This window comes from Notolepis coatsorum (genome assembly GCF_963971535.1).
Source record: "Notolepis coatsorum genome assembly, chromosome: 4".
NCBI classification, from domain to species: domain Eukaryota; kingdom Metazoa; phylum Chordata; class Actinopteri; order Aulopiformes; family Paralepididae; genus Notolepis; species Notolepis coatsorum.
Genome location: NC_140168.1, coordinates 75,669,665 through 75,691,202, shown reverse-complemented (window position 1 = coordinate 75,691,202; position 21,538 = coordinate 75,669,665). Strand labels below are relative to the sequence as shown.

At 42.0% G+C, this 21,538-nt stretch overlaps 1 protein-coding gene across 1 annotated transcript in view; it reads right to left on the bottom strand.

The window, feature by feature from the left end:
* Window positions 1–21,538, bottom strand: part of fhod3a (formin homology 2 domain containing 3a) — a 103,340-nt gene that overhangs the window by 80,177 nt on the left and 1,625 nt on the right. Inside the window, exons 2-7 of the mRNA XM_084311988.1 lie at window positions 18,002–18,107; window positions 14,145–14,239; window positions 13,432–13,543; window positions 12,944–13,038; window positions 11,828–11,971; window positions 1,491–1,717 (exon numbers count right to left, since the gene is read on the bottom strand). Of these exons, the coding sequence (XP_084168114.1) occupies window positions 1,491–1,717; window positions 11,828–11,971; window positions 12,944–13,038; window positions 13,432–13,543; window positions 14,145–14,225 (659 nt within the window). The 5' untranslated portion in view covers window positions 14,226–14,239; window positions 18,002–18,107. The remainder of the gene's footprint in view (window positions 1–1,490; window positions 1,718–11,827; window positions 11,972–12,943; window positions 13,039–13,431; window positions 13,544–14,144; window positions 14,240–18,001; window positions 18,108–21,538) is intronic.

The window sequence follows — 21,538 nt, the reverse complement described above, 5'->3', positions numbered from 1 at the left end:
CTGCAGTATTCTGTTGTGAATGGTTAAAACTTTTGTTTGCACGTTGTGGTGTGGATTCAAGTTGTTTTTGTTTACGTACCCGGTGTGCCTTGCTCACGGGCCAGAACTTCGACCACGGGTCTCTGTAAGTAAGCTAATGACTGTGGAGTAGGGCCGGCCGATTAATCGATTTGTATGTTTCAAGTTTCAAGTTTGTTTATTAGTTGTCACAATAAAACACACGTACTTTACGGTGAAATGCTTGGTTCTGTATGAGCCCCTGAAAGTGTGCTTCATACAGTAAAATAAAAAGTTATAAAAAAAAATGTATGTGTATGATCCTTCAGAGTGTTGCGCTCCACTATCGAGCAGCCATTATGCATCGTTTAAACTACTGGCAAATATTTAATAAATGGTCAATTTGATCTAAAGCGCTTTACAATTTGTTCCTCACATTTTACCCATTCACACACCGATGGCGGAGTCTACCATGCAAGGTGCCAACCTGCTCATCAGGAGCAATTAGGGGTTAAGTGTCTTGCTCATGGAATGAACCGGGAACCTCCGGATTACCAGACGACTGCTCTACCTCCCGAGCCACTGTCGCCCCCCCCCCCAAAATAGCATACTATATAAGAAAGAAAAATAAAAAAATAATCTGAACTATCCCTTTAATATTATTGCTGCTGCTCAGCTCAGTGTAGAGAAACCACACCAGTGTCTGTGTTGAGTGAGACACACGGTAGTAGTGTGAGGGGTCACGGTGATAACGAATAGGAGAGTCGCAAAGGTCAGTGATTGACCTTTCTTTGATTGACCTTTTGAACTTACATGGACGGGAGACAACCTGAAAGTGCTCTGGAGCAGAGATCGTTGGGTTCAGTAAGTTTGTGTTCATCTCAAATCGTTTAGTCCCGCCCTTTTCTCAAATACCCTTTCCAATTTACACACAATAAGTATTTTTGTCCTTCTGACACTAGAAACCACATGGCCATAATACTGTTTGATGGCTGATTTGCGCTAGCTGCTCTCTCTCTCTCTCTCTCTCTCTCTCTCTCTCTCTCTCTCTCTCCCTCCTTCTCAGCCCCTTGCTCTCTCATCATTGTCTCTCTTACCCCCTCTCCCCTGTCTCATTTGTTATCATCTCTTTTTCCCTCTGCCCTCTACCCATCCCTCTCTATATCACCTTACATGTTTCCCTCCTCTCTTTCACCTCCCTCTCTCCCTCTATCTCTTGCATCCCCCTCTCTCTCTCTCCCTCCCCCTCTCTCACTTCCCTCCCTCACCCCCTCTCTCTCTTTCTCCTCCCTCTCTCACTCCCCTCCTGCATCCCCCTCTCTCTCTCCTCCCTATCCCGATTCCCTATCCCCTACCCCCTGACTCTCTCAACTCCACCCCTCCCTCATGCCGCTCCCTCCTTCCAGTCCTCCCTCCTTCCCTACTTCCCTCCCTCTGTCTCTCTTTCTTTTTCTCTTTCTCTTTCTCTTTCACTTTCTCTCTCCCTCTCTCACCTTTCACTCATATCCTGGAAGCCGGCTCTCTGTGGTGAAGCCGGACTGCAGGGGGAGGGGGAGGCGTGTCTCCCCAGAGAGGCCCTCCGGCTCCGCCTCCTCTCCAGGCTGCACTTCTTGTCGCCCCCGTCGCCCCCGAGGCTGACCGTCGAGGACCGTCTGCGCTCCTTCTGGCCACCAGGTGGAGGCTGGCTGTCGTCATCACCGTCCTCGTGGCCCAGGGTCCTCTACAGAGACATGCACAGGGTCATCTACAGAGACATGCACAGGGTCATCTACAGAGACATGTACACAGGGTCCTCTACAGCAGCGGTTCTCAACAGGGGTGCCGCGGCACCCTAGGGTGCCTCAGAGAGCTGCCAGGGGTGCCTTGAGATTAAAAAAAATAAAATAATAATAATAATAATAATAATAAAATTATTTTTGGATTACAGAAAATTATCACTAAAGTGCTATCTGTTGCAGCTGCACTGTTTTCCATGAAAATACCATATTTGGATAAGTTTGACCATTTCTCAAAATCTGAAAATCATTATTTAATAAAACACAGAAAAGGATCACCAAGTTACTCTGGATAAAAGAAAACTTTACAGACAACATTGAGACAACGCTTCCTGACACATCTCCATCCAAACTCTTGGAAGAACTCATTGAAATCTCATCTGATACCACCTGGAGAGCTCGTTTCAGAGTGTGGTGCTGAGTACCAAGTATCTCATGATGCAGCAGTTAAGGTGTTGATATCATTCAGCACCACATATCTGTGTGAAGCTGGCTTTTCATCCATGACAGCTCTGAAAACAAAATATAGGGCCAAGTTGAGCCTTGAGGATGACATGCGTGTTGCCTTGTCAAATATCTCCCCACGTATTGACCGTATTATTAGCCAGCAGCAGCAGACCTCGCATTGAGCTAGACATGTCCACTGTTAGCGTTTTTAAACCGCCCGGGCTCCGGTTCAAGCTCCAGCTCCGTTCTGAACCCTCTGAACCTTGGTGCTCTCTGGCGAACCACCCCGTGTTTACACCCATTTAAGCAGAACCAACATTCCATTATCTCCGTCATCAACGGGGGCGTTACTCAGGTAAAAATAATGCGTGGAGAGCGAGCCTCAGCGTGAGAGCGCACACACAAAAGCACACACACGCTGTATACGTTTGAAATGAATCGTTCCAGCAAAGTATGCTTCTATTATTCGAATGACTTGTTTTAATGGGTATCATATAGTAGTAAGTCCTACTGTAGAACATGACATAATAGCATGATATCTGATTTATTAATGCCAATAATGCACGACGACCGCAATTGGCACTCGAAAAGTGTAAATGATGGATTAGTCAGTAGCAATTCATGATGGCTTGTTTAGCTCAACTGGTTAGTGCACTGCCTGTGGACCATATGGTCCCCATTTTGAATCTCTTGCTTACTTTTTTACGTTAAATAATTTATCCACTCTGGTGTCCCAAAAAGGACAATAACACCACCTTATGCATACTGCACCTTATGTGAATACTGTGAATACTGTATATTTCAGTTGGTTAGATTTGTTTACACTGCTTGTGTTGTTTTTACTACCTGTGTACCCCCCCCCCCCCCCCCCCATGCTGCTATGATGCCTGAATTTCCCCAAGGGGATCAATAAAGGAATATCTTATCTTATCAACCAGAGTGGATAAATTAATTAACGTTACAGAAAAAAAGAAGTATCCAAGAGATTTGAACTGGGGACCATATGGTCCACAGGCAGGGCACTAACCAGTTGAGCTAAACGAGCCATCAAGAATTGCTACTGAAGAATCCATCATTTATACGTTTCAAGTGCCAATTGCGGTCGTCGTGCATTATTGGCATTAATAAATCAGATAGCATGCTATTATGTCATGTTCTACAGTAGGACTTACTACTATATGATACCCATTAAAACAAGTCATTCAAATAATAGAAGCATACTTTGCTGTGTGTGTGCTTTTGTGTGTGCACTCTCGCGCTGACTCGTTAAGCCTTTCCCTACGCATATTCATTTCTGGAGCATTTCTTTATCCACTCTGGTTGGATGGTGTATTGTACTCGCAAATCGCTTCCTGTTGAATGAATCGGTTGAGTGCAATGCCGACTCGCTACTTTCCCCCGTTCACTCGTCTTCACACAGCCTAGAATATGACACGCCCACTGTTGACATCACGGTTCGCGAGGAAAAACCAACTATTTTCCGGTGCCAGCTGAGCATCGATTTATCACGTTCTGAACCAATTAATCCCGGTCTGAACACGCCTGCCGGTGCAAGATTACGTTCGGGAACCGGCTCCAGCACGGAGCCTGGTCGGTGTAAAAGGGATATAAGTGAACGAGTGCTTATTTTCTGTATTTATTTATATTTTTTGAGAAATGGTAACTTGGTGATCCTTTTCTGTCAAATGGTCACACGTATCCAAATATGCTATTTTTATGGAGAACAGTGCAGCTGCAACATATAGCACTTTAGTGATCCTTTTCTGTATTTAAAAAAAAATACAGGATTTTCAGTTTTTGAAAAATGGTCACACTTATCCAAATATGCTATTTTTATGGAAAAGAGTGCAGCTGCAACAGATAGCACTTTAGTGATAATTTTCTGTACTTTTATTTAAAGAAATATGCTATTTGATTTACTACTACAAGCAGTGTAATGTCAACAGTACTAAGTAGGGATGCTCGATATTGGCTTTTTTACCGATACCGATATACCGATATTGTCCAACTCTTAATTTCCGATACCGATATCAACCGATACCGATATATGCAGGGTTTCCCCCCCCCCAAAAAATGGAATTATTTCAGGTAATTAACATTACATATATCTTGTTGTGGAATTAACACAACATTATGCATACAAATAAAATCAGAATTTGTTCTTACTTGCTTGCCTGGGTAAATAAAGGTTATAGAAATGTAAAAAAAAATAAAAAAAACTATACCGATACTGATATTTTCCGATATCACATTTGAATGCCGATATCGGCCGATAATATCGGTAGGCCGATAATAACGGACATCCCTAGTACTAAGCCATTTAGACCTGAAACACCTGTTAATAATGCATTATATAGCCTGCATATACACACAAATGTGTTTCCCGGTTTCTTAAATAAACATTATTTTGAAAGCAAGCACTTTTGTCATCATTGTAGCAAAAAAGACAGGACCGGAAAAGTCTTTATCGTATGTAGGGGTGCCCTGGAATATTTTATTGAACACAGGGGTGCCTTGGCAGCAGAAAGGTTGAGAACCCCTGCAGTCTACAGAGATATTCACAGGGACATCTACAGAGACATTCAGGGGGGGGTTTGATTGCTCGGCGAGAGCAAACACACAAGGCACTAGGTTTCTTAATGGATTCTAGGAGGGGGCTTTGAGAATAGAATAGAACAGAACCTTGAGCTGTTCCACCAGGTCCAGGTAGAATAGAAAATAGAATAGAACAGGATAGAATAGAACAGAACATAATATAATATAATAGTACAAGATAGGATAGAGTAGAACAGAACATAATAGAATAGAACAGAACAGAATAGAATAGAACAGAATAGGATAGAATAGAACAGAACAGAACAGAATAGAATAGAATAGAAGAGAAGAGAAGAGAAAATAACAGAATAGAACAGAACTGAATAGAAAATAACTGAATAGACTAGAATAGAAAAAACAGAACTGAATAGAAAATAACAGAATAGACTAGAATAGAAAATAACTGAATAGAAAAGAAAAGAACAGAATAGAATAGAAAAGAACAGAACAGAACAGAATAGAAAAGAACAGAACTGAATAGAATAGAATAGAAAATAACAGAATAGAATAGAACTGAATAGAATAGAAAAGAACAGAACTGAATAGAATAGAACTTAATTGAATAGAATGGAAAAGAAAAAAAAGAAAATAACAGAATAGAATAGAAAATAACAGAATAGGATAGAATAGAATAGAACATAACTGAATAGAATAGAAAATTAGAGAACTGAATAGAATAGAAAATAACTGAACAGAACAGAATAGAACAGAACTGAATAGAATAGAATAGAACTGAATAGAATAGAATAGAACAGAATAGAATAGAATAGAACAGAACTGAATAGAATAGAAAAGAAAAGACCATAATAGAATAGAACAGAACTGAACTGAATAGAACAGAACTGAACTGAATAGAATAGAACAGAACTGAACTGAACTGAATAGAACTGAACTGAATAAAATAGAACAGAACATAATAGAATAGAAAAGAACAGAACAGAACAGAGCATAATAGAATAGAATAGAAAAGAACAGAACAGAACTGAACTGAATAGAATAGAAAATAACAGAACTGAATAGAATAGAATAGAATAGAATAGAATAGAATAGAATAGAAAATAACAGAATAGAATAGAATAGAACTGAATAGAAAAGAACAGAACTGAATAGAATAGAACAGAATTGAATAGAATAGAAAAGAACAGAACTGAATAGAATAGAAAAGAACAGAACAGAATAGAATAGAACAGAACAGAACTGAACTGAATAGAATAGAAAATAACAGAACTGAATAGAATAGAATAGAATAGAAAAGAAAAGAACAGAATAGAATAGAACTTAATTGAATAGAATGGAACCGAACTGAATAGAAAAGAAAAGAACAGAATAGAATAGAAAATAACAGAATAGGATATAATAGAATAGAATAGAACAGAACTGAATAGAATATAACTGAATAGAATAGAAAAGAACAGAACCGAATAGAATAGAAAAGAACAGAACAGAATAGAATAGAATAGAATAGAATAGAACAGAACAGAACTGAATAGAATAGAAAAGAACGGAACTGAATAGAACTGAATAGAATAGAAAATAACAGAACTGAATAGAAAAGAAAAGAACAGAATATAATAGAACTGAATAGAATAGAAAATAACAGAACTGAATAGAATAGAACAGAATTGAATAGAATGGAACAGAACTGAACTGAATAGAATAGAACAGAAGTGAACTGAACTGAATATAACTGAACTGAACTGAATATAACTGAACTGAAATGAATATAATAGAAAATAACTGAATAGAATAGAAAAGAAAATAACTGAATAGAATAGAAAATAACAGAATAGAATAGAATAGAATAGAACAGAACATAATAGAATATAATAGAAAAGAACAGAACAGAACTGAATAGAATAGAAAATAACAGAACTGAATAGAATAGAATAGAATAGAATAGAATAGAATAGAACAGAATAGAATAGAACTGAATAGAAAAGAACAGAACTGAATAGAATAGAACAGAATTGAATAGAATAGAATAGAAAAGAACAGAACTGAATAGAAAAGAACAGAACAGAATAGAATAGAACAGAACTGAACTGAATAGAATAGAAAAGAACAGAACTGAATAGAATAGAATAGAAAAGAAAAGAACAGAATAGAATAGAACTTAATTGAATAGAATGGAACCGAACTGAATAGAAAAGAAAAGAAAAGAACAGAATAGAATAGAAAAGAACAGAATAGGATATAATAGAATCAAATAGAACAGAACTGAATAGAATAGAACTGAATAGAATAGAAAAGAACAGAACTGAATAGAATAGAAAAGAACAGAATAGAATAGAATAGAAAAGAACATAACTGAATAGAATAGAATATAATAGAAAAGAACAGAATAGAATAGAACTTAATTGAATAGAATGGAGCCGAACTGAATAGAAAAGAACAGAATAGAATAGAAAATAACAGAATAGGATATAATAGAATAGAATAGAACAGAACTGAATAGAATAGAACTGAATAGAATAGAAAAGAACAGAACAGAATAGAATAGAATAGAATAGAATAGAATAGAATAGAATAGAATAGAAAAGAACAGAACAGAACGTTAGGTTATGACTATAACCAAGTTCTGTTAACACTAGTGGACGCTCAGCGTCTCATTGCATATATCTCGCTTCAGCATATATATACTGAATAAATTTCAAAATGTACCTTTAAATGCCAGCATTCATCTGGCCACACCCCCATCCGCTTACCTACATAAGCAGGGGTGGTGCCACACACTCATCTCCTTCCCAACAAATTTCACCACAATGGAAAATCAAGGGCCGCAGCGGCGTCTAGACGCTGAGCGTCCACTAGTGTTAACAGAACGTTCTGTATCACACTAGCTCCCGTTCAGCGTCTCATTGCATAATAGGAGCTGAGCGGGAGCTAGAAGCTCGACAAATGTACCCCGCTGAGGCCCCCCACAGCCATCAGATCAGGGAGGACCGAGCCCCCCCGACCCCCCCTAATGGAGGGCACCCCCCCTATTGGGGGCTTCACGGAAGGGCGACGGACCCGACTGTGCGAAGAGGCACTCAAGCAACTCAACGCACAGGGTGAGCAGACCGTGGCTTGACCCCACGACTACACACACGCACAACCCGCATGCCACCCGGGAACGAACGGAGGGAACAACCTCGTTACTGCCCCCAGAATCACGGGGTCAATGGGCAAACCCAACCCCGTGGCAAGGCCGTAGCAGCGGAGCGCGAAGTAAGACCCAGACCCACCAAAGGGACTGGACCCCCTGGAACGGGGGCCCGGAGAAGTCCATGATGCCAGCATCAAGACCCCACCAGGTGGGCACTTAGTGACCCCGCCCCCCACATCGCCAGCGTATTCGGACAAAGGCCCCTCAGCCGAGCGGGGGCCCTGTCCCCCCAATAGTACACCGCCTGGCACACTGACCCTGCAGAACAGGCAGTCAGCATGGCCGTAAGCACACAAAAAAGGTTAACCAAGGCAGCGCACCGGGGAAAAACCAGGCAACAGGCTATTAACCCTAGCCTGGAGACTGCGGACGAGACAGGCGCCAGAGGGGACAGCTGAACACAGCCGCCCCGGCGGAAGGGGCGTAAGCTGGCGTTGTTGCATGACCAAGCCCCCATTTAAAAAAAACCCACCCAGAGGGGTTGAGGCAGAGAAGGCTGACACGATTGGCAGACGTCCCACCACCCTCCTATAGGAAGGAGACGGGAATCCCCAGAGAGACTTCCCACGCGAGCTGTACAGATTGAAAAGAATATATTGCACCTTGAGCCATGTAAAAAATTGGTTTTAGGGCTCTCCGGGGAAGAGGCACTGAACCCATACACACTCAATAATCGAATTGAATCGAATACATACACAATAGAGTAGGACTCCTTCTTGAGGGTCCACTCACCTTGACAATCTGAGGAGGAGGCTCTGTACTCTGAAGAAGGCTCCCTCACATGGAAGGAGAGTCCCAACTCACAGAAGGCCCGAATAGGAGCTTGGTGAGGAGGAGCCCTGACCACCCCCCGAAACAGATCCATCACATGGACCTGAACAGCACACGGAAGTCCTACCAACAGAGACGCGCACAGTGACGTACTCTATGGCGGGGGAATTTCTGCGGTGCACACGCCCAATATTCCAGGCCGTGGGACCAGGAAACTGTCCCCCCCCCCCCCCCCCCCCCCTCACCCTGTAACGTGCCGAACCGCAACGTGACAGGAACCTTGAAGGACAGGTGGGTTTACCCCTGACCAACAGAAAAAAGGGGGAGGAAAGGTTACCAGTTCACCCCTTTACGACCCCACACCCATGATACGATGTAATGACAAAAAGAGAGTATGACACAGTCATAGTCAGCTCTATGAAACGTCTGACAGCTTCACACAGCGCATGAGCTAACATGCTATCTGATTTTTACTAAGGAAAAAACACAGAATAGAGAGGGCTCTCCAAGAGCCCCGGTACCAAACTTACACATGTGCTTCTGTGGCCAGTCCAACCCAGTTGTAGGTCACATGACACACACAACCCATCATCACCTATAAAAAATGGCAAAAACACTCTACAGAGGAACGCCGTTTTTCATAATGAGAGAATACATAATTCTCGATTAGTATCGGCCACAGGCCTTGCTAAGCACACACGAAAGCGACCAACATTTTTTTCTTTTAGGAAAATAAAGTTTCTCCAGCAGTTTTAGCACAACCTCAGCAATCAAGCTAAGGGTTACATCGTATCCCTACCACACAGTGACACAATGTAGTGCAACAACATGTCTGAAAGGAGGATGAAGAAGTCCCCAGGGAACCGGGGGGAAACACAATCCTCCTACTTTACCCTTAATACGGCCAGTTAAAACAGGAAAACCTGTTAATATGTGAACACACTGTTCATTGTCATTACAGGCTGAGAAAAGAATCATTCTTTACTCATTTGTCACTAAGCATAGCTTTATAGGTTAGTTAACCCCCTTAGTTGTGAGTACACGGTACATATAAACACACATGATGTTTCTCAACACAACAAACCAGATAATTTTCACATCTGTAACAACAACCCGATTTGCATGGAGAAGCTAAATACCAGTGACAAGACCAGCACACGACCAGAGGGGAGCTTCGAATCCCCCCCCGCCTCTCCCCGTGAGGGAGAGGGGAGTTGGGAACCGCGGCGCGCGCCAGGGGCCGGAGCCACCCCGCGCTGGGCCTCGGCCGATAGCAGCAAGCTAACGTTTCCTAGCCTAGCCAGGTAGGCCACCTAGTGATCACAGCAGGCTAGCGCCGCAGCTAACAGCTGACTGGCTAACAGTAGGCCACCACTAGCACGTAAGCTAAGCAGCTATCACCTGAACTTGTACACAATGATATAACACTCACCCAGACAGGCCGCCGTTCTGAAACCCTCCTCACTTTTTAAGAGAAAAGAGAAACAAGATGTCAACACAGTTTTACAACTGTGATTTTACCAACACCCGACGGAGCCAGCACAATACCCAACTGGCCTGTGTAGCTGACTTTGAACACAGATCTTCCGCTAATGAACATCTATGCCCATATCTCCTCGTGAGGGAATACTCTCATTTGGATATGAAAGATGGGGCCTAACACGGTGACAGAGAGACATCCACTCGTCCAGAAAACACAGGGATCACCAGTGTTAATGGTCGTGGCCCACTAGTTAAACTATAATGGGCTTCAGACCAAGGTCTTCTGTCGCCTAGGAGGCTGAACAAAGGACCCTAGTCTGGGGCCGGTTTTCATAAACATTGTCAACTAGCCCCCATAGCACTAACAGACAAGTGGAGCTTGCCAGCAAAACATAACTCACCAAACCTGGAACCCACCGCTTCTCACAACAGCGGCGCGTCCTACAGCCCAGCTGTGTCTTTACCGCAACCAGCACACAGCAAGGACTGCAGTTGGAAAGGCATGTAGCGGCGCGAACTCCCAATACGAAAACCGGTGGAGGATTTTTAGAATGATCATCATCTTCCAGACACTCCAGTACGAAGACAATATCGCCGTATTTTCTCGAAAATAGTGAGAGAGAAAATAAAGATATGATGTCAACGTATCCTTGTTTTCCAACTCTTCTCCTACCATCACATCACTTCAAGTGGGGATCTACCGAGGCACTTCCTTGTGGAGAAAGCGAGAAGGAGGCGAGTGGGTGGCCCCACCCCTGCTTATATGGGTAAGCTGATAGGGGTGTGGTCAGACAAATATTGGGATTAAAGGTACATTGTGGTCTTTATTCAGTGCGCGTGCACGTGTGCGAGGACAGTGCAGAGAGTGACGCCGAGCGAGAGCTATACGATACAGAACTGAATAGAATAGAACAGAACTGAATAGAATAGAATAGAACAGAACTGAATAGAATAGAATAGAACAGAACTGAATAGAACATAATAGAATAGAACAGAACTGAATAGAACTGAATAGAATAGAACAGAAGTGAACTGAACTGGGCGGTCGGGTGGCGTAGCGGAGATTGCGCTCGTCACCAATGCAAGAGGCTGCGGTCTCGACTCCTGGAGTCAGCATTGCCCTGCGGCTTGGGCCGGTCGTCATACTAACTCGTTTGGCTGAGTTAGGGGGAGGGAAGTCGTGGGTGGTAATCTGGCGTTGTGGACAGCGGCGCCTACAGGTCAGGTCTGGATGCCTGCTCAGCGAAAGGCAGGAAATGGTGAAGGCAGCGTGACCTCCCACGCGTTACGCTTCACCAATGAGAGTCCTCGCTGCCAGGTGAAAAAAGAGCCACTGGCTATCTCCACATGAGTCGGAGGAAGCATGTGGTGGACTTCAGGGTTCCCTTATACCGACCAGTATGAGGAACATGCGCACAACAACCAGGTAGGGGACGGGGGGAATTGGCATAACGACAAAAAAATTGGGATGGGGAGAAAAAATTGAAAATCAGGCAGAGAAAAAGAGAGAAAAAAAAGTGAACTGAACTGAACTGAATAGAACTGAACTGAATAGAATAGAATAGAATAGAATAGAATAGAATAGAAGTGAATAGAGAGGTGTGTCTCAGACCTCATAGATGTTCAGTTGCTCCACCAGGTCCAGGTCTGTCCCCCTCCTCCCCAGGTGTCTCTGGGACACCGTCTCCATGCCCTGCTCCTCCAGACCGTCCACCAGGTCATAGAAGGAATCCTGGTCTGGGAGCGCTGCCAGTGTCTGGGCCGCAAGAGAGAGAGAGACATAATAATCATTCATGATTTAAATGTATTTTTATTTTGGGTTCTTTTATTATTTATCATGCCATTTCTGTTTTATTATGTCATAGCACACAGTGGAGAGAGATAGTACAAATTGTACAGATTGTATTGTTTTGGGGGGGCGACAGTGGCTCAGGAGGTAGAGCAGCAGTCGTCTGGTAATCCGGAGGTTCCCGGTTTGATTCCTGTGCATGTCGAAGTGTCCTTGAGCAAGACACTTACCCCCCCCCCCCCTCTCTCTCTCTCTCTCTCTGATGAACTACCAGAAAGGCCCTGGGGCCTTTGGGTAACTGTACATTGGATTATCGACGAAACCTTACTTGGTCCCAAGAAGAGGGTCTCGTGTATTATTGGGTTAGTTATTGGGTTAGGACATTTACTGTACATTGGAGGGGGTTGGGTTAGGACATTTACAGGGGCCAGTTTTTCGAATTGCAGTCTCCCGTAGGTGCTCCTTGAGAGTGGTTTTGAAAGTGGGTAGTGATTCGCATTCCTTTACAGCTGTGGGTAGGGCGTTCCACATTGATGTGGCATAATTGCGAAACGTGTTTAGTCCCTTGTTTGAGCCGAATCTGGGTTTAACATGATTTGTGGAGCTCCCTCTGGTGTTGTGGTTGTGGTATTCACTGACCTTTGGGAAGTATTTTGACATGTACATGGGTACCTTAGTCGTGTAGTGTATCTTGTAGACCAGGCCCATTGCAAGTTGCTGTACTCTGTCGTCTACTCTAAGCCATCCTAGGTTGTCAAAGTGGGCAGGGGTGAGGTGGGATTTAGGAGTAAGGTCAAGCAGTTTGTTTTGTGATGTTTGTAATTTAGTTTTTAGCGCCTTTGAGGTGCTTTGGTACCATGAGGTGCAAGAATAGTCGTAGTACCCTTGAATGTGTTGTTGTTGTTGTTGTTGTTGTTGTTGTTGTTGTTGTTGTTGTACCTTGTTGATGAGGGTCATGGCGTAGACCAGCAGCTCTGTATCCACCCCATCCTTCTCATCCAGGATCTCCATGGCATTGGACCATGGCTTACAACCTAGAAACCAACCAAATTATAGAAATAGATTATTAAGTCGTTTTTGTTTTTACAAACCATTTCTGTGACAAGTCACCTTAAAGGAACATGCCAACATTATAGATACGCTTTTGTCATCTTCTCGGATCACCTAATTAATGGAAGCGGATATGGACCGGCTAGCCACAGAGCTGATCCGTATCCACTTCCATTAATTTGTGCTAAGCTAGGCTAGCTTGCAGGCAGATAGCTTTCTACTGAACGCACAGAGAGGAAATTGGTATGTACTGTATTTTCTGGTCTGATTCTGGAGAAGACAGTAAGCGCATTTCCCATAATGTTGGTGTGTTCCTTTAAGAAGCTTTGGATAAAAGATGTTATGTTATATCCAACGTGTGCACAGTCACAGTGTACCTCTCTTGGCGTCCACAGCAGAGATGGCTTCTATGAGGAGTGGGGGGTTGGACTCTGAGTACTCCACGAACACCAGCAGTAGCTTCAGAGTCGTCTTCACCACCAGACGGAACTGAGAGGAAAGCACACGAGAAACTAAAATTAAACTGAAATATTTAATTTTTTTATAACAATAGAAATGAATGAAAGATACAATAGTCCTGGGAAACACACGCACGCACATACTGATAGAAGAAAGAAAGGAGGGAGAAAAAGAATGAAAGAAAGAAAGAAAGAAAGAAAGAAAGAAAGAAAGAAAGAAAGAAAGAAAGAAAGAAAGAAAGAAAGAAAGAAAGAAAGAAAGAAAGAAAGAAAGAAAGAAAGAAAGAAAGAAAGAAAGAAAGAAAGAGGGTTTCAGGAGACGTCTGTTGTTTTGGTCGTTCTTGGTCCTGATGTCAGCGTTAAAGGAACAGTTCACTTTCTCTCAGACGCATGTCTGATGTGTTTTGTCCAGAAAGCACTGGCAACTGTGTTTTTTAGTTTAAAAAATATTTTAGATTTGCCAAGTACAGGGATTTGCTTGTACCTGTTGTCTAGTGGTAGTCCTTGCACTAAGAACTCAGTCAATCAGCTAGGGAATGAAAACATCATCTCTCCATTGTTATTTATTATTTCTGGCGGTGGGGCCTGTTTGCTTACAGATCACTGATTTGGCCTTTAAGAGGCAAGTGTACCTTTGAGCCAATGAGAGTGTAGAGCCACTGGATTGTCTCGTCGTGACCAATGACACCGTTCATCCCGTCCACGTACAGCATGATCTGTCCCAGAGCTGCAGAGGGATGGGGGGGGGGGGGGGGGGGGGGGGCAATGGGGAAGAGGGATAAACACGGGGGGGGGGGAGAAAGACAATGAGAGAGAGAGACCATGAGTCTTGTGACATATTACATGTTAATATGTAAATATCTATATGTTAATGTGTAAATATCTGAATGAATATGTTTCGTTATACGCTATATAAAAGAAAACATTATTCACAATATAAAATATCTAGATGGATATCCATATCTATTAGGGATGTCCGATATTATCGGCCGACCGATATTATCGGCCGATATCGACAGTAAAATGTGATATCGGAAAATATCGGTATCGGTTTAAAAAAAGAAAAAAACAATAACAATATTTGTTATATATATATCCAGTGAAATTATTAGTTACCTGAAATTATTCCGTTTTTTGGGGTGGGAAACCCTGCATATATCGGTATCGGTTGATATCGGTTGATATCGGTATCGGAAATTAAGAGTTGGACAATATCGGAATATCGGTATCGGTAAAAAAGCCAATATCGAGCATCCCTAATATCTATATATCGTGGCACCCCGGTGCCTCTGTCAGAGGGAAATGGCCGACGTCACCACCTTGAACCACGTGGTCAGAGACCCTTCCCCCAAACCAGGTACCTCCCTAATGACCTGCTCGCACTCTGGAACAGGAACAGGTGAGCTGCATCACCAATTAACTGAGTATTTATGTCACCCACACATAGGGGCCTACATTCACCTGCACTGGCTTGCATGTAAAACCCAACCCTAACACGCTTGAGAATTTAAAACTACAGTGAGTTTAACAGCTACACCTCTTCCCCAGAGGGAAGTGTTTAACTCTAGTCGCAAGGCCGGGAGTTCAAAGGTCAGTCAGCTTAGGGAGTGTCCTGTTACAACTGGGATAGCTGCTCAGAGTCAGAGACCTTTTCAAAGGGAGACTAACCATGTCCTTCTCACTTCCTGTAATGAGTCACATTCTTCTTCTTCTTCTTCTTCTTTTCTATTTTTTGGCGGTTGGCAAACACTTTCGACGAGCATTACCGCCATCTACTGAAAAGGAGTGTGGATCTGGATGTCCTAAATCCTATAAAAAATAAAACAAACTCTCCATACACACTTCCCCAGAATTCCTTTGCAAAATATCAACTATTTTAAGCGCTATCTTTTCCCTCTTCAAATCCCTAATAAGACCTTTCCTCTGCCTTTGATACAATGCACACTGCTCTACCACATGTTCTACCGTTTCTAGACTAACCCTACACTCACATTGCCCATCAACATGCTTTTTTAACATAACTAACGTACTATTCAACCCTGTATGCCCCAACCTCATCCTTGTAAACACGTCCTCTTCTTGCTTGCTCCTACTAGTAGCCCTACTCCAACCCACCCTCTTCTGCACCCCATAAAACCATCTCCCTAACCTCTCATTATCCCACATGCCTCTCCATTTTTCCTTAGTCTTCATTTTGACTATACTCTGGATTTCAGCCTTACTAATCTGTACATTCATTGTAACTCCATTAAGTCCACAAGCTCCCTTGGCCAACTTGTCCGCAAACTCATTCCCTCGAACCCCTATATGGGCCGGCACCCACAAAAAGACCACCGTACTACCCGAACGCCTAAGTCTGTCCACCATCTGCACTATTACCAGCACAATATCCATCCTTGACTGGGACACTACATTTTGTATACTCACCAACGACGACAATGAGTCTGACGCAATTAAAATTTCACCCTTAGGCCTATTCTCCTCTATCCACGACAACCCTATCATTATAGCTACTAATTCTGCCGTATACACTGCTAGACTGTCACTCAATCTCTCTTTTTTTGAAATGCCAAGACTTGGGATTGTAAATGCCGCCCCCACTCTGCCTGACTCCATTTTAGATGCATCTGTATAAACCACCAGTCTTCCACCATACTTTAACCCAATATAACCCTCCACCACACGGCTACTAATCTCCTCTCTCTCCTTCAACTCCACCAATTCTATATCAACAACAGGGGTCTCCATCAACCACAGAGGAACTACTGGGAAACAGACTGTCGGACACACACTCATCTCCAGAACGCCCATCTCTCTAGCTTTTGCCTCTATAACCCACCCAAAACTTTCTATCTGCACCTTCTCTCTTTCCTGACACTGCACTAATACCCCTTTGCTAATATGATCCTCCTTATGACCCCTAAGATTGGCCAAATACACTAACCCCAACTGATCTCTTCTAATACTCAAGGGCATCTCTCCCATCTCCACCTGGAGTGCTGCAATAGGTGTAGTCGTCATAGCCCCACAACACAATCTCAACGCCTTACTCTGAATTACATCCAACTTACGTAAATGAGTTTTTGCTGCCGACCTATAAATAATACACCCATAATCAAATAACGATCTGATGAGACAAATATAGACTGTCCTCATAGCATCCCTACTGGCTCCCCAATCCAGCCCTCTCAAACACCTCATCACATTCAGTACTTTCTTGCATTTATCCACCATCTTACATATGTGCAAAGACCACGTTAACCTCTTATCAAACCACACACCAAGATAGTAATGAGTCACATGAGCCACACAAGGCATGTCATTGGCCGGCCTCTCGACATTCATGAGACTAGAGCGGGGCACAGGCTCCATTGACGCTAATGTGGCTATTCTTTTCTTTATCATAATAATAATAATAATAATAATAATAATAATAATAATAATAATAATAATAATAATAATAATAATAATAATAATAATAATAATAATAATAATAATAATAATAATAATAATAATAATAATACACTTTATTTGTATAGCACATTCCATACAAGAATTGCAGCTCAAAGTGCTTCACAGCAGAAAAAGTGCAGACATACTGTATAAAATCACAGTTTTTCACATTATTAGGATCTAACATCCCAACAGGCCACCTTGTTTATGGTTTGATTCTAAGGCAGTTTTAAAATAGACAATAATACAAAGAGTAAAATAGAATAGAAAAAGTAAAAATAGTGCAATAGTGCAGTGCAATACAATAGTAGAATAGAATAGATCATAGATAATCAAGGTAAATATTGGACTGTATCTTATAAGCTGAAGGCGTCCTGAACATTTTGACACAGAAGTTTGCTTCAAAAAGGAAGGTACTGGAGGCACACGAGTCATCTTCAGTTACTCCAGTACCTTCCTTTCTGATGATTACTATGGTCCAAGTCAGAGTAGCACCGGTCTTGTCCAGCAACCTCACAGCGGGTCAAACTTAGGAGACAGGAACTGATCCATTTCCCATCCCGTTGCGTTGGCGTCGCTTTTAATACATTATCTTTCTTTGTTGTAGAATCTTTGGTTGTGAAGCTGGGAGTTCAAAGGTCAGCCAACGGCGAGCTTAGCGGTGTCCTGTTTCAACTGGGATAGCTACCTGTATCCTTGTGAGTAGCGAAGCAATGTCATCAGCCAATCAAAAACACACACAAACATTCTCCATAATCATGTTGACCGCGGCCTCATCACCTCTGACAGCTGCTTGGAGTGTGGATATGACAGAGAGAGAGAGAGGGCGCGAGGGGGGGGGGGGGGGGGGGGTAGAGAGACTATATCGTTGAATAGTTCTAAGGTAGAGAGAGAGGGGGGGTTGACAGAGAGAGAAAGAGGGGGGGGGTCGACAGAGAGAGGGGGTAGAGAGACTATATCGTTGAGTAGTTCTGAGGGAGATAGAGAGGGGGGGTTGACAGAGTGAGAGAAAGAGAGAGGGGTAGAGAGACTATACCTCTGAGTATGTAGTTCTGGTAGTTCTGGTCGGCCTCGGCCCCCACCTTGATGAGGCAGGTCAGACCCTCAGCCACGACAAACTCATGAACCAGATCCTTGTCATCCTGTAATCCACACACACACACATACACACACAACTTAATTAATGCAGGATAATGTAATTATAACTGTAAAAAAAACATTATCTATGTTTACTTTATTATTTGCTCCAGTGCTTCAGTGAGTTTGGCACCATTGTGAACAACACCCCTGTTAGGTGAACAATACAACTGTTAGGTGAACAATAACACTGTTAGGTGAACAATAACAACACCACTGTTAGGTGAAAAATACAACTGTTAGGTGACACTGTTAGGTGAACAACACCCCTGTTATGTGAACAATAACAACTGTTAGGTGAACAACACCACTGTTAGGTGAACAATAACACTGTTAGGTGAACAATAACACTGTTAGGTGAACAATAACACTGTTAGGTGAACAATAACAATAACACTATTAGGTGAACAATAACACTGTTAGGTGAACAATAACAATAACACTGTTAGGTGAACAATAACAACTGTTAGGTGAACAACACCTATGTTAGTTGAACAATAACACTGTTAGGTGAACAACACCCCTGTTAGGTGAACAATAACACTGTTACAGTAGGTGAACAATAACACTGTTAGGTGAACAATAACAACACCACTGTTAGGTGAACAACACCCCTGTTAGGTGAACAATACAACTGTTAGGTGAACAATACAACTGTTAGGTGAACAATAACACTGTTAGGTGAACAATAACAACTGTTAGGTGAACAATCCAACTGTTAGGTGAACAATAACACTGTTAGGTGAACAATAACAATACAACTGTTAGGTGAACAATACAACTGTTAGGTGAACAATAACACTGTTAGGTGAACAATAACAACTGTTAGGTGAACAATAACACTGTTAGGTGAACAATAACAATAACAACTGTTAGGTGAACAATAACAACTGTTAGGTGAACAATAACACTGTTAGGTGAACAATAACACTGTTAGGTGAACAATAGCACTGTTAGGTGAACAATAACACTGTTAGGTGAACAATAACACTGTTAGGTGAACAATAGCACTGTTAGGTGAATAATAACACTGTTACTGTAGGTCAGGGGTGGCCAACCCGCGGCTCGCGAGCCGCATGCGGCTCTTTGCCCGTCAATGTGCGGCTCTTCCATCCATAAAAAAAATAAAAAATAAAAATAAAATTACTTTTTTTTTTATATATATTTTTTTTTTTATGTCACTCATTCCATAAGGACGTAGAATAAACATTTACAATTTTTTTTAAATTGTCCATTTGCATGTTCTTGGTATCTGAATCTAGGGACATATATGGATCAGTGTCAGAAATAGTGTGTCTGTTACTAGGCTTGAGAAAATTGTAATGAACCAAAGGAGAATATCAATTCTATTTAAAAAAAAAAAATTATCTTTGACTGTAAATAACACCATGCTAAAATTGACCAGACCTGAAAAATCTAAGCAAATGAATAAAGGGAAGATGATTAAACAGAAGGTTTTGTAGATACAGTACTGAATTCTGCCATCTTTTTTATAATGTAAATTTCTCCACCATTTTTCATCATATTGCAACACCGTTTTTTGCAAGACGTTCACAGAAAGGTAGAGAAACTAACTGCGTTCTGTTTTATGGCAATAACGTTCAGGTTTGTGGGAGATAATCCCAAAAAATAAGAGAAATTAAAAAGTAAATCCAGAAGTCAGATGATTGACAGGGGCTGGTGTGAGCTGGGTAGGGTAGTTTTTCGAAATTTGAAAGCCCTGAGTCTCTTCCTTCAAAAGACTACACTCACTTTTGGCTGTGCCACTTCCTCCTGTCAATATGCGCCGGTTTCCGACTCAATGCCCTGAGATTTCTATAATCTTATATTTCACTAATAACAGTTAAAATAATTGGTAAACAAACATAATGCTGAAAATATACACTTTTACTGTATATCTCGGGCTTAAGAGGTTAACCCTGTGAGGCCCAAATTAAAAAGAAATTAGCAACTTCAGAGGCCAGAGGGTGGGACATATAAACACATTTACTAATAGCATTGTGAGGCTGAACAACAGGACCAATTGACTATACATGTGCTTAAAGGGGAACTATCTTATAAATGGCTTTTTTCAGTGTTTACCATTGTTTCTTAGCTATGTGGACTTATATTAATAGGATATATGTCTCTAATTCTCATATTGGCGAATTCTTCCAATTCTCCTCTCACAATATTCACCCTCACTGAACTGAGTCATCTGAAAATGTGCATATCTGTGATGTCAGAGATTTCTCAGCTGCATAATAATGTGGCAGTTGATGTGGCAGTTGGCACCAGGCCACACAGTGGTTGGAGCCCAGCCTCAAAACGGCTTAAGATCATGAGGTAGAAAAATGCGGTTTTTAGTACTTGATTAGAAATACAAAACAATGCATTTTTTTTGAAAAAAACCTAGGTGTTCCATAGACTCACAGGAATTGTGTAAAAGTGCCCAAATAGTGAAAGAAATAGTAAAATAGTTCCCCTTTAACATTTTTTAAATAAACATTATTTTTTTAAATGGCTAAAAGTGATTTTGTAATTTTGCAACCGTGGGTCTCACAGGGTACTTTTAATCCTGTGAGGCCCAAATAAAAAAGACATTAGCAACTTCAGAGGCCAGAGGGTGAGACCTATAAACACATGAAGGGTGCCGTGGCTGAAAAAAAAGGTTGAGAAACGCTGGTATATGGTGTGGCTCTTTGTGGTACCACAGTCATTTTTTTGTGGCTCTTAGTCTCTGACTGGTTGGCCACCCCTGCTGTAGGTGAACAATAACACTGTTAGGTGAACGATAACAACACCACCGTTAGGTGAACAATAACACTGTTAGGTGAACAATAACAACACCACCGTTAGGTGAACAATAACACTGTTAGGGAACAATAACAACACCACCGTTAGGTGAACAATAACACTGTTAGGTGAACAATAACAACACCACCGTTAGGTGAACAATAACACTGTTAGGTGAACAATAACAACACCACTGTTAGGTGAACAATACAAGTGTTAGGTGTACAACACAAGTGTTAGGTGAACAACACCCCTTACTGTTGACTGCCAGGAGAGTATCCCTTTGCTGGCTTTGTTGTCACTTTGACTTGTAAATGAAATTACATTCTCCTTTGTGGCCAGAGGGTGGCAGTAATGTGCAGGGTGTGTGGCCAGTCGACATAGTTTTGATAATTGCTAAAACATACTATGACAGATATGTCATGTCAGCTGACGTACACACTAGTACATAGTACATATTTCACATTAGAGTGTTGTTGATGAACTAATAGGAACAGTCACCTGCTTGGCCTCAGGTCCTCACGTGAGAGATTAGAACTTTGAGAACAAAATATTCTAATAGTGATGTCACAGTGCCTAGTGGCTATTGAAGTTTTAGAATTCTGAGACATTCTGAGAAGGCATTTCAAACCAGTGTACACCTGAAAGACATAAACATCAG